The 13,285-nt window shown below is 30.8% G+C and overlaps 5 protein-coding genes across 8 annotated transcripts; 2 read left to right on the top strand and 3 right to left on the bottom strand.

Moving 5' to 3' along the window:
- The first annotated feature begins 139 nt into the window (after positions 1 to 139).
- On the top strand, positions 140 to 842 carry LOC117243379 (potassium/sodium hyperpolarization-activated cyclic nucleotide-gated channel 1-like). The gene is made up of 2 exons (XM_033510815.1): positions 140 to 434; positions 500 to 842. Exons 1-2 carry the CDS (start codon positions 172 to 174, stop codon positions 819 to 821), a joined length of 585 nt encoding a protein of 194 aa, XP_033366706.1. The 5' UTR covers positions 140 to 171; the 3' UTR covers positions 822 to 842.
- LOC117243352 (tyrosine--tRNA ligase, cytoplasmic) lies at positions 836 to 5,239 on the top strand. 2 transcript variants are annotated; one of them, XM_033510753.1, is made up of 13 exons: positions 836 to 933; positions 1,011 to 1,206; positions 1,286 to 1,477; positions 1,558 to 1,659; positions 1,760 to 1,881; positions 1,967 to 2,054; positions 2,980 to 3,385; positions 3,457 to 3,719; positions 3,796 to 4,011; positions 4,082 to 4,273; positions 4,355 to 4,619; positions 4,692 to 4,833; positions 4,913 to 5,239. In XM_033510753.1, the coding sequence occupies exons 2-13, from the start codon at positions 1,020 to 1,022 to the stop codon at positions 5,024 to 5,026; spliced, it is 2,289 nt and encodes a 762-aa protein (XP_033366644.1). In that variant the 5' UTR covers positions 836 to 933; positions 1,011 to 1,019; the 3' UTR covers positions 5,027 to 5,239. The 2 variants fall into 2 exon arrangements, with proteins under 2 accessions (XP_033366644.1, XP_033366643.1); XM_033510752.1 differs by lacking the exons at positions 836 to 933; positions 1,011 to 1,206; positions 1,286 to 1,477; ... (1 more) ...; positions 1,760 to 1,881; positions 1,967 to 2,054 and adding an exon at positions 2,447 to 2,604 and having other exon boundaries at positions 2,999 to 3,385; positions 4,913 to 5,125.
- An 8-nt stretch (positions 5,240 to 5,247) lies between these two features.
- On the bottom strand, positions 5,248 to 7,083 carry LOC117243383 (neuropeptide Y receptor type 1). The gene is made up of 5 exons (XM_033510821.1): positions 6,746 to 7,083; positions 6,259 to 6,668; positions 5,957 to 6,182; positions 5,670 to 5,872; positions 5,248 to 5,593 (listed from the first exon to the last, which is right to left on the bottom strand). Exons 1-5 carry the CDS (start codon positions 6,842 to 6,844, stop codon positions 5,326 to 5,328), a joined length of 1,206 nt encoding a protein of 401 aa, XP_033366712.1. The 5' UTR covers positions 6,845 to 7,083; the 3' UTR covers positions 5,248 to 5,325.
- A 729-nt stretch (positions 7,084 to 7,812) lies between these two features.
- LOC117243336 (zinc finger protein 135-like) lies at positions 7,813 to 11,377 on the bottom strand. Of its 2 annotated transcripts, none has more exons than XM_033510716.1 (7): positions 10,669 to 11,377; positions 10,496 to 10,598; positions 10,102 to 10,412; positions 9,651 to 10,019; positions 9,207 to 9,561; positions 8,810 to 9,117; positions 7,813 to 8,730 (listed from the first exon to the last, which is right to left on the bottom strand). In XM_033510716.1, the coding sequence occupies exons 1-7, from the start codon at positions 10,927 to 10,929 to the stop codon at positions 8,179 to 8,181; spliced, it is 2,259 nt and encodes a 752-aa protein (XP_033366607.1). In that variant the 5' UTR covers positions 10,930 to 11,377; the 3' UTR covers positions 7,813 to 8,178. The 2 variants fall into 2 exon arrangements, with proteins under 2 accessions (XP_033366607.1, XP_033366606.1); XM_033510715.1 differs by having other exon boundaries at positions 10,102 to 10,424; positions 10,669 to 11,376.
- A 410-nt stretch (positions 11,378 to 11,787) lies between these two features.
- Positions 11,788 to 13,243, bottom strand: LOC117243374 (thioredoxin domain-containing protein 15). Of its 2 annotated transcripts, none has more exons than XM_033510804.1 (4): positions 12,956 to 13,243; positions 12,673 to 12,887; positions 12,372 to 12,598; positions 11,788 to 12,289 (listed from the first exon to the last, which is right to left on the bottom strand). In XM_033510804.1, exons 1-4 carry the CDS (start codon positions 12,999 to 13,001, stop codon positions 11,935 to 11,937), a joined length of 843 nt encoding a protein of 280 aa, XP_033366695.1. In that variant the 5' UTR covers positions 13,002 to 13,243; the 3' UTR covers positions 11,788 to 11,934. The 2 variants fall into 2 exon arrangements, with proteins under 2 accessions (XP_033366695.1, XP_033366697.1); XM_033510806.1 differs by having other exon boundaries at positions 12,673 to 12,875; positions 12,956 to 13,217.
- Between the last annotated feature and the right edge of the window lie 42 nt (positions 13,244 to 13,285).

The raw sequence follows: 13,285 nt of genomic DNA on the forward strand, positions 1-13,285 counted from the left end.
AAATTTTTCTTGTTTCTGTGGATCATCCGTTAACACGAAATTTCTTACGCAGTCTAGCTGCGATTGCTTTTGAAAAGAGAAGACATGGACGTTCTTTAACATGGTGGGTAATACATCCTTGTAGTGACTTAAGGTAATTTCAATTTTTCAAACAGTGTTCTTAAAATTGTGATGAAATTCAATCGTAACGTGTATTTATATTTATGTAGATATTATTGGGACCTTCTAATGACATTTATATACCTGTACATGTTCATTATGGTACCATACATTTTGGCGTTTCAGAGAATAGCTAAAAGTTCTAGTCCAGAAAGTTGGGATCCAGTGCATCCTGCATACATTACCTGCATATTTGATATTGTACTTAATTTTATAACAGGTTTCAAATCACAAGATGGTCATGAAATTTTTCTAGATCCAGTTTTAATAATCCGGTAATCCATTAAGATTCTTTTTTTATTATAATTAACGAAATACTAAAACTATTGTTTTTATATAGGCATTACGTGAAAGGATATTTTTTTATCGATTTTATATCGTCAGTTCCATACATTTGGTTTTATAAAGATCGTATTTTACCTCCTGGGCCCAATTCAAATTCTATTTTACTAATTCCTGAAATTTTGCCGCTTATAAAAATTGCACGTATTTATACATTGCGTTTTTACGTGCGACAAATTATTGCAGTAAGAAATAGTCATAAGAGTGAACAAAACTTTGCAGAGACAAAAAAAAATATATATATATGTGTGTATTATCTAATTATTATGTTGATACATAAAGAGAAATATCTTTCAGAATTTTCCAATTTCTCACGCTGAAGAGAAGTCCATCTGGTTAGCGTTTTTGGTACTGTTAATATTTCATTGGTGTAGCTGTATAACACACATCTTTCCATTTATTATTGCACATATAACTGGCGTTACTAAAGAGGTATAAATTCATTTTTACTTTATGCTTACTTTAACTCTTCAATGACTGATTTATTGTAGAATTACAATCTATTGCAGAATTCAGATATGTTTCTGTTTACTACCGGATTGTACAAGAAATCCGACTTTGATATTTATCTGACCTATTATCACATAGGTATGAGCAATTTCTTTGCATCAAGTTTCATAGAGTTCCATTCCTTGGGTAAATCCGATACAATAATACGTTGTATCTTATTGTTGTTTGGAAAAGGATGTACAATATATTTTATGGGTAATCCTTTTTTTTGACATAATTAATTTTTAATTATGCATTGAGAACAAATGTCTAATCGTTTTTCATATTATAACAGTCATAGTTTTACAATTAGTTCAATCAGCTGCAGAACCAGAATTAAAATATCAACGAATTATGCATCAAGTGAAAGAATATATTCACGAAAAGAAACTTCCAGAGAATCTTAAGAAAAAGCTTATTGCTTATTATGAGTATCGTTTTCAGGGCAGTTATTTTAAAGAGAATGCTATATCTCGAACTTTATCAAGTTAATATACATACATATAGCTTGTATTATAGTTTGTATATAGCTTGTATTTCATTTGCTATTTGCATTTTCATATTTAGATCATTTGAATCAAGAAATCATGATTCACGGTAGCCGCGGATTAGTAGATATAGCGACCATTTTACATTCTTTACCACGCGGCATTATTGGAAATTTAATGGGTAAGATATAGAAAAAATATGTACATATGTATGTTTTTTTATTTGTGTGTTTATTTTGAAAGTTGTTTGGTTTTCTTTTTGATTATAATAATCTTTATAGGAATTTTAAAACCGGTTATTTATCTCAACGAAGATATCATATATAAAAGTAAAACTGACGGTGACTGTATGTTCTTTATAGTCAGTGGAACCGTTGCTCTTATTACATTCAATGGAAAAGAAGTATATAAAATTCAGTATTGACATAGATTATGAAAAGTCGTTTTTCTTCCATATGACAGATACAACTATTAATTTTTTTTGTAAGATATGTCACGAGAAGGATGGAAGCTATTTCGGTGAAGCAGCTTTAATATATCCCGATCGAAGAAGATTAGAAAGTGCAATTGCGTTAGAAGTATGTGAATTACTGCGCTTAGATCGCCGTGATTTCAAACGTATGTTTACTGTAACATCAACTTTTTATAAGAGATTGGAAAAGGTTGCTAAGGAAAGATATGAATTAATTACTAAATTAGGTATTAGTAGTAAAGATGTTAGTTTGGAACCAAATACGCCAAAACAAAGCAATGAAACTAGTCAGGAGAAAGAAGATATAAAAATTTAGGTTAATAATTAAGATAATAATATTGAGAGGAAATGACAATAAAGAAAATTGAAATATTAGATTAATCGTTTAAATATTTATACATTTTTGCTGTTTATTGTATTACATTTCATGTCATTTCAATATTAAAAAGAAATAAATGATGTAACGTTATCGCGAATTTACAAGTTGCATTTGCCCATATATTATACACAATGTAGGGTACAACCTACTTCTTGTACATATGTCGAGTGTCAGTGTCAGTCGCAACTCGCATTCAGTTATATGCGTTCGACTTATCAGCTTTTTCCAGTTTTGCAAGTCGCGAAATTTTGGTACTTTAGCAGAAGTTACGCGATGTAATTAATTTAATTGTAATATTAAAACATATAGGTTATAATAAGTAAATTGTTTGTTAATTTTTATTTTTAATTAATTCATTCCGAATAATTGTAAAATAAGTAATTACAATTATCTGTCACTATCAGGTTATACTGTTGGTATTAATTTGTTGTACTTTACTTAATAATATCTGATTTTGTAATGATTATGTCTGATTATGTAATGCCGAAATGAAATCAATATTATTGAAATTAAACTTGTAATAAAATATTACGAGGTTAAATCTAAGAATTTGACGTGTTGTACACGTGGCCAAACACGTGTGTTATTTTACTTAATTGTTATTGTTAGCAATGTTATTTTAAATTATGTTGTTGTAATTTTAATATTTTAATTTCGTATTTTATTTAGAGCAACAAACATGGTCGAATTAAAATGGGAGGAGAAGTATGAATTCATCACCAGAAACTTAGCTGAATGGCTTGGTGATGAGAAACTTAAAAGTATTCTCAAACAACGAGATTTGAAGCTTTATTGGGGTACTGCTACAACTGGTAAACCTCATATTGGCTACTTTACACCAATATCTAAAATAGCAGATTTCTTAAAATCTGGTGCAGAGGTTACTGTATTATTTGCTGATCTTCATGCGTATTTGGATAACATGAAAGCACCATGGGAACTTTTAGAACTTCGTACTCAATATTATGAAATAATAATCAAAGCTATGCTTAGGTCTATAGATGTACCTTTGGAAAAGTTGAAGTTTGTTAAGGGAACAGATTATCAGTTATCTAAGTAAGTAATCATATATAATTTGCTATGATCATGCTATATTAATCATTTTTTATTAATCAAATATATTGTAGGGAATATACATTAGATGTGTATCGTTTAAGTTCTGTTGTAACTGAGCATGATGCAAAAAAAGCAGGTGCTGAAGTAGTTAAACAAGTTGCAAACCCTTTGCTCTCTGGATTGTTGTATCCAGGTTTGCAAGCTTTAGATGAACATTATTTGGAAGTTGATGCTCAATTTGGTGGGTTAGATCAAAGAAAGATCTTCACCTTCTCAGAAAAGTATTTGCCATTGCTTGGATATGAAAAACGTATCCATTTAATGAATCCAATGAGTATGTATGCAATATAAAACCATTAAATATAACAACTTTAAGATTACTGTATACAGTATATGAAATTGTATTTTAGTCCCTGGCTTAGCAGGATCAAAAATGTCTTCTTCTGAAGAAGATTCAAAGATTGATTTGTTGGATAATGCTGCAGTTATTAAAAAGAAATTAAAAAAAGCATTTTGTGAACCTGGTAATGTGAATGACAATGGAGTTCTTTCATTTGCTAAACATGTAATATACCCTTTATTAAAAGAAGGAGAAACCTTTAATATACAAAGGACAGCTGAATTTGGTTTGTGTTACTTTTATTATTCTAGGAATTTTTAGTAAATTTATTGTAATATAAATTTTATTATTTTTAGGTGGAGATATATCATTTGATACATTTGAGGATCTAGAGAATGCCTTTGCTAAAGAAGAAATACATCCTGGAGATTTGAAAAGTGCGGTTGAGGTTTATATTAATAGACTTTTAGATCCAATTAGGAAAGAATTTGAAGCAGATCCAAAATTAAAAAGTTTGTTGAGTAAAGCATATCCTCCACAAAAACCAAGTAATACTTTTTATATGAAATATGAACATTAAGCAAATTATAAATTTATATAATATTATAATATTTATATCAAACATCTAGAGGTGGTAGAGGAATTAACACCAGCTCGGTTAGACATCAGAGTTGGAAAAATAGTTGAAGTATCAAAACATCCTGATGCTGATTCACTTTATATAGAAAAAATTGATATTGGAGAAGCTAGTGGACCTCGTACAATAATCAGTGGACTTGTAAATTATGTACCCATAGAAGAGATGCAAGACAGAATGGTAGTTATCCTTGCAAACTTGAAACCAGCAAATTTAAGAGGTGTCCAATCTCATGGAATGGTTTTATGTGCTTCTGTGTATGTTTCAGTTAAATCAATAAATTTCTTTTATTACATAAGTAATTTCTCTAATCATAATTTAATATGTAGGGATGAACCAGTAAGGCGAGTTGAACCATTGAGACCTCCACTTGATAGTAAACCAGGTGAAAAAGTCATTGTTGATGGATACGAAGATGGATCGCCAGACGATGTACTTAATCCAAAGAAAAAAGTATGGGAAAAATTACAGGTACGTTTATTATTTTTTATTTAATAAAGTAAAAAGGATTATATATTTTTAAATTACCAGAATTTAATTCTTTATACAGGTTGATCTTGTAGTAAATGGTAGTGGAGAGGCATCTTGGAGTGGAAACGTTTTACTTACTGCCAGTGGTGGAAAACTTACAGCTGACAGTCTTAAAAATGTAGCGATTAAATAATAATACTTCAGATGTCTAGGTATACATGCATTTTTATTTTCTACTTGTGCAAAAATAGATTGAATCTCGATTTGATCGAGAAGTGCTTTATATTTAAAACTGCCATTTTTACTTCGTTTAACTGTTTGCATTACTATTTTATATTTTTGAAATGTAAGTATACAACACAAAAATAGATAAAAAGTGCATCCGTGTAAGGGATTTGATATATTAGATGCTGCTCATTATATCCTTGTTATATTTCTCAATAAAATATATAAGGCATATCGAAATTAAAGTAGATTGATTTCTAAATTTACTTATGTAGTAGTTGATGAAATATTCGGTATTGTATCTCTGTCATTATAATTCGTTCGTATACAAGGAGATCGTGGTCTTAGATCATGAAAATTCTGTGCCCTTAATTGTGAAACATTGCACGATTTCGATTTTCGTTCTTTCTTCTTGTAGATTAACCAAGATGTAGCTGGGCACAATGCTAATTCCTTTCTTAGTGAACTACTACTACAACCATATAATAAAGGATTTATTGCTGCATTAAGCAGTATTAAATATCTACTAATATACCTATAAAAATTTATACGTATATTATACGCTACACTGAAGGAATATTTTATTAATGAAATGGTTTTGAAATAATTACCATAATGGGTACATAGATTCTGCTTGTCCTGTTTTAGGCGTTTCTTCCAATAACTGTGCCCTTTGAATTATTAACACAGTAAATGGTACACGGCATACAATGAATGCTAGAACTATTAATGCCAGTACTCGTGCTACTCTTCTTTTATATTTTACTACAATAGAATACTTACTTCTCAGAGCTTGTGATTCATAGCGATCTAACTAGAAATAGAAAATAAAATATGAAGTTTTATCTATATTTTTATATTACATGTAAGGAAGATTAAATATTTATTATTTAAATACTTTTATAAGAATGGCTGAGTAACATATTGCCATAATAGCCAATGGTGCCCAAACGCTTAAACTGGCAAAGATATGCCAATAGGGGTAGACAAGCACAGTGTCTTCAGTACAATACGTTTCTAAATAATTTTTCCATTGTCTTTCGTAGTAATGTCGAAAATAGATTAAAGGGATAGCAACAGATATTCCACAAATCCAAGTAGAGAAAAGTAAAATATGCATCATCCTTCAATAAAGAAATATAAAAATGTATACAATTTCTCGTATAAGTTTTTGATATTATTAGTACTTTGTTTTATCACCTTCTTGATAATTTTCCCGAGCAATTAAGAACAATAGCCGAAACGCGATCATAACTGATTGCACTCAAGTTAAAAACTGCAACTAATGTTAAAGCATGCACTAATGCCCCATCCGTTCGACAGCCAATATCTCCCAAAATATAATTTTGGAACAGATCAATGCAAAGAAACATCCACGGACAAATCAAACACGTACCAAAATCTGCGATACACATGTTCACAATCAAGAGATTTGTCGTAGTGCGTAATGATCTTTCTTTGAGCACCACATAAATTAATCCACCATTAGCTAAGGACCCAATGATGATAATTGGTAAAACACTGATGATTTTTCCGATTAATTCCAATGTAGGTCGTATTTCCCAAATTTCTGAAGGAAACGTATGCTTACTAGTGTCGACATTTTCCCACTAAGAATTTATATATTTATCAATTACACTGATAGTGAATATAATAACAGGATGATTTTTTAAACACAAAATCATACTTCCGACTTGGTAGTTATAAACTCGTAGATATTCTTCATATGATAATTCCACTGTATGTCTAATATGCAAGTCTTATTCAACAGATGTAAAAAATCCATGTCCTTTAATATACTAAGGTATAAGAACTATATGAATTCTAATAAGGTACTGAGGGTTTAATCATAATCCCAAGAGCTTAATCTAAATGCAACAGATGGTACATTAACATTAAGAGCAAGCTTGTTTATTTAGCTCTTTAGTAAGATCCAAAATATGTCATGTTGGTTCAAACTAATTTCCGATAAATTCTAATGTTTAAAAGAATATTTTCTTTTTATGAAAAATAATGACTATTTATCGCCTGATCCATATTTCGATTTATAATCGTATTTTATTTGCTTGCGAAGATGTACATATAAGTACACGCGAATTTTATATAAATATCTCTATAATGATGTGTGATAGATTTTTTATGTATATAAATTAGTTCATCTTTTTGCTTATTTACAAGCATATAAATTTGGCACACTTAAATAAAGATATCTCGTACAACATTTTATGTAATTGCATAACAATATATAATATAATGAAGAACATTGTATTATATATTTCTTATTATACTTTCTATTATATAGTTTGTACTTGATAGATTATTTTCTAGTCAGTCATATCTAGAATTATCTAGATAAACGTTACGATTCTTAACTTTTTTATAGAAAAAATACATAAAAGTAGGCTAGTACGATTTAATTATGCAAATAATTCTACTTAATTTTCGATAGTAAAAGAATAAAAGTAATTGAAATTATTAATCTTTACATAAGATATTTTTACAAATACATTTATATTTCTTGTTACAAATTTTAACATCATTGGAACTTAAATTAATTCTAAAATTAATCTTTGATCTTCTCTTTCCCTTTCTCTTATCAGATTTTTATTTTATAGTTAAAATAAAGTAATATTTTTTAACCTTTTTATTATATGTTTTCTTATATAGCTAATAAATAACAATGAAAATAAAAATTAAGAAAGGTCTGAAATATTGAACACAACTAATAATGGAACTGAATTGTTAAAATATATCAAATTAAATATAGATTTTTTTTGCTTTAATATATTAAACAGGCATAATAAAACTAGTCTCTCATACAATCGTTATTCGTATTTAACAAGTTCTATCCACACAACACTATCAAGGATATACAAATTCATAGTATGTTATTTACAAAGGAATACTACCATATTTAGTCACAGCAGCAGTTCATATTAGAATGTCATTTGTTCATAAAAATTAAAATTTTATAATATTCAATGCATGAATACAAATTTTTCGGATATTCTTTGAACACTACAGAAAATAGGTATTTATCCGTCATTATCCTTTTTTTGCTATATTGAACAATGTTAAACTACAATTTTTGTAACGAACATCTGACTAGCTTTTGTAGTCTCATTCTGTGTCATCTGCTTCTGATGATTGCGCAACGGGTAACGGTGACGGAATAACTAGTTCATCATCCTCAACCTCTTCTTCTGCAAGTAAAAAATCTTCTCCTTCGTGAATTTCTTCTTCTCTTACCGGCTCCGGTGGAGCTATCACATCTTGACCATGTTGTTTCAAATGATCTTTCAATGCAAATGCTCTACCATAGGATGCACCACAAATATAACAACTAAATTTTAGATTATTGTCTTTTTTGTGAGTTTGTATATGAGCACGCGCGGCGTACAAGGAAGCAAATGGGCGGGAACACTCAGTACATCGAAATGGTTTAGTGTGGCTGTTTTTGTGTCCTGCTAATTGAACACGTGTTTTGAAAGTTTTTGGGCAATAAGGGCACGTGTAAGCACGTTCTTCCCCGTGTGTAAGTAAATGATGATTATACACAGAAGAAGCTTTAAATCTTTTACCACAATGTTGGCATCCATATGGTCTGACACCAGTGTGAGTTCTCATGTGTAAAGTCAGACAATAAGAAACACGAAAAGTTTTACCGCAAACCTAAGAAATAATAAAGTATTTGTATAGTACTATAATAGAAATCACAATATCTTAATTATATTACTTAAACTATGCTTACTTCACACGCGTGTGGCTTTTCTCCGGTATGAATACGTTCGTGTTTCACTTTCTCGTGAGGTCTCGTAAATCTTCGACCACAATGTTGACACTGATAAGGCTTTTGACTTTCTGCGGGTTCAGCAGTTGTAGCTGTTTCAGTAGTAGGTGGTGTTGGCGAATGTGGTTGACTTAGTTCTGTATGTACTGCGGCATGCATTGCTAAGCTATCAGCAGAATCGAATTTTCTATTGCATACAGTACAAGTTACAGAGTCACCAGAATGTAATGCCATGTGTGCTTCTTTGTATGATTCCGCTAACGTTTTACCTATGAACAATTAACAGTTGACTAAATGCAAATGTGTTTTAAGATGAAAAAACCAATTACATTCTTAAACTAAATATTCAAAATATTACCACACTCGGGACACGTAAATGTTGCACTAGGTGTTCCTTCAGGTGCATCAACATGCCTTGCTCTGACCGGCGCGTGCATTCGAGAATGCAAGCGCAAGCTTTTGTGCGAACAAAATTCTGTACCACAAGTTTCGCATATGAAAGTTTTTTGATTTGGATCAGGTTCACCTTCGTGTACCTTTGCATGTAGTTGTAATGCTTTCGGTGTTGCGAAAGTTTGGTCACAACTATCGCAACGATTATTGCCGTGAAGACATGCATGCACTCGGAAGTTTCCTAATTTGGAGAACTGCTGAAGGCACTGATTACATCTGTACATTCTCATTGGTGTTGCAGCTAATCTTTTTTCTCGTACCTATAATCAATATATAGATATATATATATATATACCAAAGAATATAAACATTTTTTTATAATATAAAAAGAAATAGATGTTTGTCATACTTTCACTCCTTCTACATTGGAAAAGAACTTTTCAATCATTGGTGCTTTAGTAGATTGAAGTGATGTTTGTGCTGGAGTTCTATCCCAGAATCTTTCTATTTGTACTACTTTTCTTGTATATAATCTTCCTTCACTGTCTACGCACTCTTCTGTACGCAGAGTGTTCATACTCTGTCTTTGTCTAGTATTGATTACATTTCCTGATTCTGAATGTAAGGTGTTAGTTGCAGGTACTGTAGGTATATCATCTAACTGATCAGCTATTTCAAGTAATACTTCTTGTCCATCATGAAATTGTTTTATATGTTCCACAACAGAATTAAAGCTCATATCACAACTAGTACAACTATAAACTGCTTCTGGTTCTATCTACAATAATGAAATATTCTCTCTATTATACAATTTATTCATTTGTATACATGCTAATAAATAACGCCTTCCTTGTTTATACCTCACAAAGTTCTTGTTTAACATGTAGAAGCCCATCTTCATCTAATTCACCTACATCATTTATATGATCCATATTTATCAGAGTGCCAGTTTCTCCATCTAAAAGTTCTGACCCATCAGGTAAAATAGTAATTACATTTTTATTTCTGTTTTTATCATCTGTCTCTGAAGTGGTTGAAATTGTTACTAGTTGATCCTGGGATAAAGATTTCTCTTCTGCTTTGCTTGTGATATTAGGAACTTTTTCTGTAATCTTAAATTCCAGAGAATTTTGTTCCATTTGTGTCTCTTCAGTTTCCATCTTTTCTACGACTTTAATATCTCCTGATATTTTTATTAGAAACAATAATCAAATAAATATAATTAATATAGATTAAATTAAAATTTCTACACACCATTTTCATCAACTTGTATAGTTTGAGGTCCTCCAACTATCATAATTCCACTATCATTTACAGTTGCTAGAAAACTTTGATCTATTCCTTCGACATTTGTGTCCTAAAATTAAAATTATTAAGCAAACACTAAAATACATATAGTTATAAAAAACGTTTTACTTGGTGCCAACCATTAGCACTTCTGTGTCCGGATGAGATTCTTGTTGAGTTTCTTCTTTAGGCTCGTACTTTGATTCAGATGATGCCTCTGATTCAACGCTTTGTCCACATCGATCCAAATGTTGAATGAGTGCCATTACTGAGTCAGATCGCTGCGAACAACTAGGACAGTATAGGTTGTCCGTCATGCTTAATAAATGGTACTTTAATGACTGTGGATTGTTAAATGTTTCACCACAGCACATCGGGCAAATGAGATTCAACGAGCCCATTATTTTTATCGTTTTACTGCCGACTTCGTAGAGGGTCTTTGTTGACCTTAACCTGGCCCTCTACTCTTTTTACAAACTTAACTGGTTCTTTTTTCGTTCGCCTATCCCTATCCTTAATTAAAAAATAAAGCCGGCTTCTCGTTAAGAACCTAACCTGACGATGAATCACAAAAATCAGTAAAATCTCTTAATTGTGTCCAGATACAGAATAATGTCATGATGTTTCTTCAGGAGACTTGATTTCTCATAGGATGTTTACTCAAGTATGATCAATTATATTACATAAAAATAAACAGCATCTCTTTCTTATAATAACAGCGATAACAAAACTCATTAGAGACGAACTTCAGCGCAAACAAATGCCGCACACAACAATCATGAAGTTAGGGATGTGATAAGTGAATCGCGAAGTCGGCCATTACATGCGAGTTTCGGTATAGAACTATCGAAGTCAAATTCAAGCTTTATCATATACAACATAATAATTGTCTTACTGTAACACGAATTATCATAATATCGTTGTATTTCCTATTTTGAGAATGTCAGACCATGTGCAATTGTAGACATACGTTAGAACAATTGAAAACTGTTGGTAATAAATTAGATGTTCAATTGACAAAAGGCGCGCGGTGTGTTCAAGTTCCGTTTGAACTTCATAATTACGAAACTTCCTGTAGCTTATTTTGTAATTTCTATTACCACTAAAAATTAAGTTTTACAATATTTTCATTATAGTATATAAATTGATCGTAATCTATATTACTCATGTGCAAAATGCAAAATTTGTAGCATAGATAATTTTATGAATACTGGAGGATTGTAAAAGAATTGTTAATTACGTGTTTTTTTTAAATAACATACATTTTACTTATTTATCGAAGTATATTTACATTCTTTTAACATTTATACCGCATAGAATACCATGCGAATTAATAATAAGATCTTATGTTTGTATCTTATGACATAATTTCTTGTATGGAATATAAGATAGTCCCTTTTTATATTCTAATCAGCATGCTCGTGTTGAGCATTACTTTCACGCCATGTATTTTGAATTAATTCTACAAACTGTTGCCACCACCTGCTTTGAGATGTGAAGTATAAAGCACATGCAGTAATGAAGATCCATGAAAGGACTAGACAATAATCCGTCCCATTAGAAGGTGTACTAGAAACAGGGCCAGAAAAATCCAAAGATGTAACATATAATGATCCATTTGGTTGTAAATTAGTTATTTGTGTTATAAATCTTGCAAAAGCTTCCAATGTATAAACAGTGTAATTAAATTTTGCTACAGGTTTTCCATTGTGAACAAGCATTAATGTTGGGACTCCAACAATTCCGTATTGAGCATTAAAACTAAAAACATGGAAAACGCAAAATATTTATAGACTTCTTTTAATCATATAAATAAATTGTTTTACTTTATTGTACTTATTACTTTTGGTATTTAATTGCGTCTAATGCCACTGCCTTAATATGTGGAAATGAACGTGGTAATGCATTAAAGTGCGGTGCAGCTTGACTACTGAATATACTCCATCTAGCATAAAATAATACTATCACACAAGTTCCTGGTAAAAGTCTGCCTTCTTTATCATTTCTACTTTTGTTTGATGGTCCAGGTTCTAAGATTAATAATTTCATTAATCTGGTTGCGTTAACAATCTGAAATAGTTAATGCTTGTAATTTATTCCCTTCCATTTTAAATTTAACATTCTCAAATATTTTATTATGTTACTTCTACTGGTCCATAGACTTTATCCGTTAGGCAATTGACTTTAGTCACATTAGCAGTTGAATTGTTTATTGTCACGTTCGCTTCGATAATTTTATTCTCTTCTTCATATTTGATGTTTCCTGTATCAGGTTCAGGTTCTCCATCAGAATTTTTGAACGAAATTACTTCTAGCATCTCGCATTTGTCCATTCGTGCGAAAACACCTATCACATGAACTAAGCAGATAGGGAAGATTGAAATTGTATTATGATAGAAAGTGAAATAAAATATATGAATATCTCACCTAAAATTATAATAAGTAAACACAAATTCCTTTGAGAAAAATACATTTTATGTACATAACCTAGAAAACTGTTCGTGTGTTTCTGTTAGGAATTTGAAGGTGATTCAATTCACAAGTAACTTGGACGTTTTCCTATAAACACATGATATCTAACGAATGTTCGTAATTGCAGCATAATTCGCACTATCACACACGTAATAAGCAAGTTGATGCATCATGTTTATTTCCAAAGAAATAGAGGGATAGCGTGATAGACTGTTTGAGGTCGCATCGATCGCGTATCCTTCAATTTCAATTAATCTATAATTCGGCCGATTAATTTCACTATAA

This window comes from Bombus vosnesenskii, unplaced genomic scaffold (genome assembly GCF_011952255.1).
Source record: "Bombus vosnesenskii isolate JDL3184/JDL3185 unplaced genomic scaffold, Bvos_JDL3184-5_v1.1 scf7180000013265, whole genome shotgun sequence".
NCBI lineage: Eukaryota > Metazoa > Arthropoda > Insecta > Hymenoptera > Apidae > Bombus > Bombus vosnesenskii.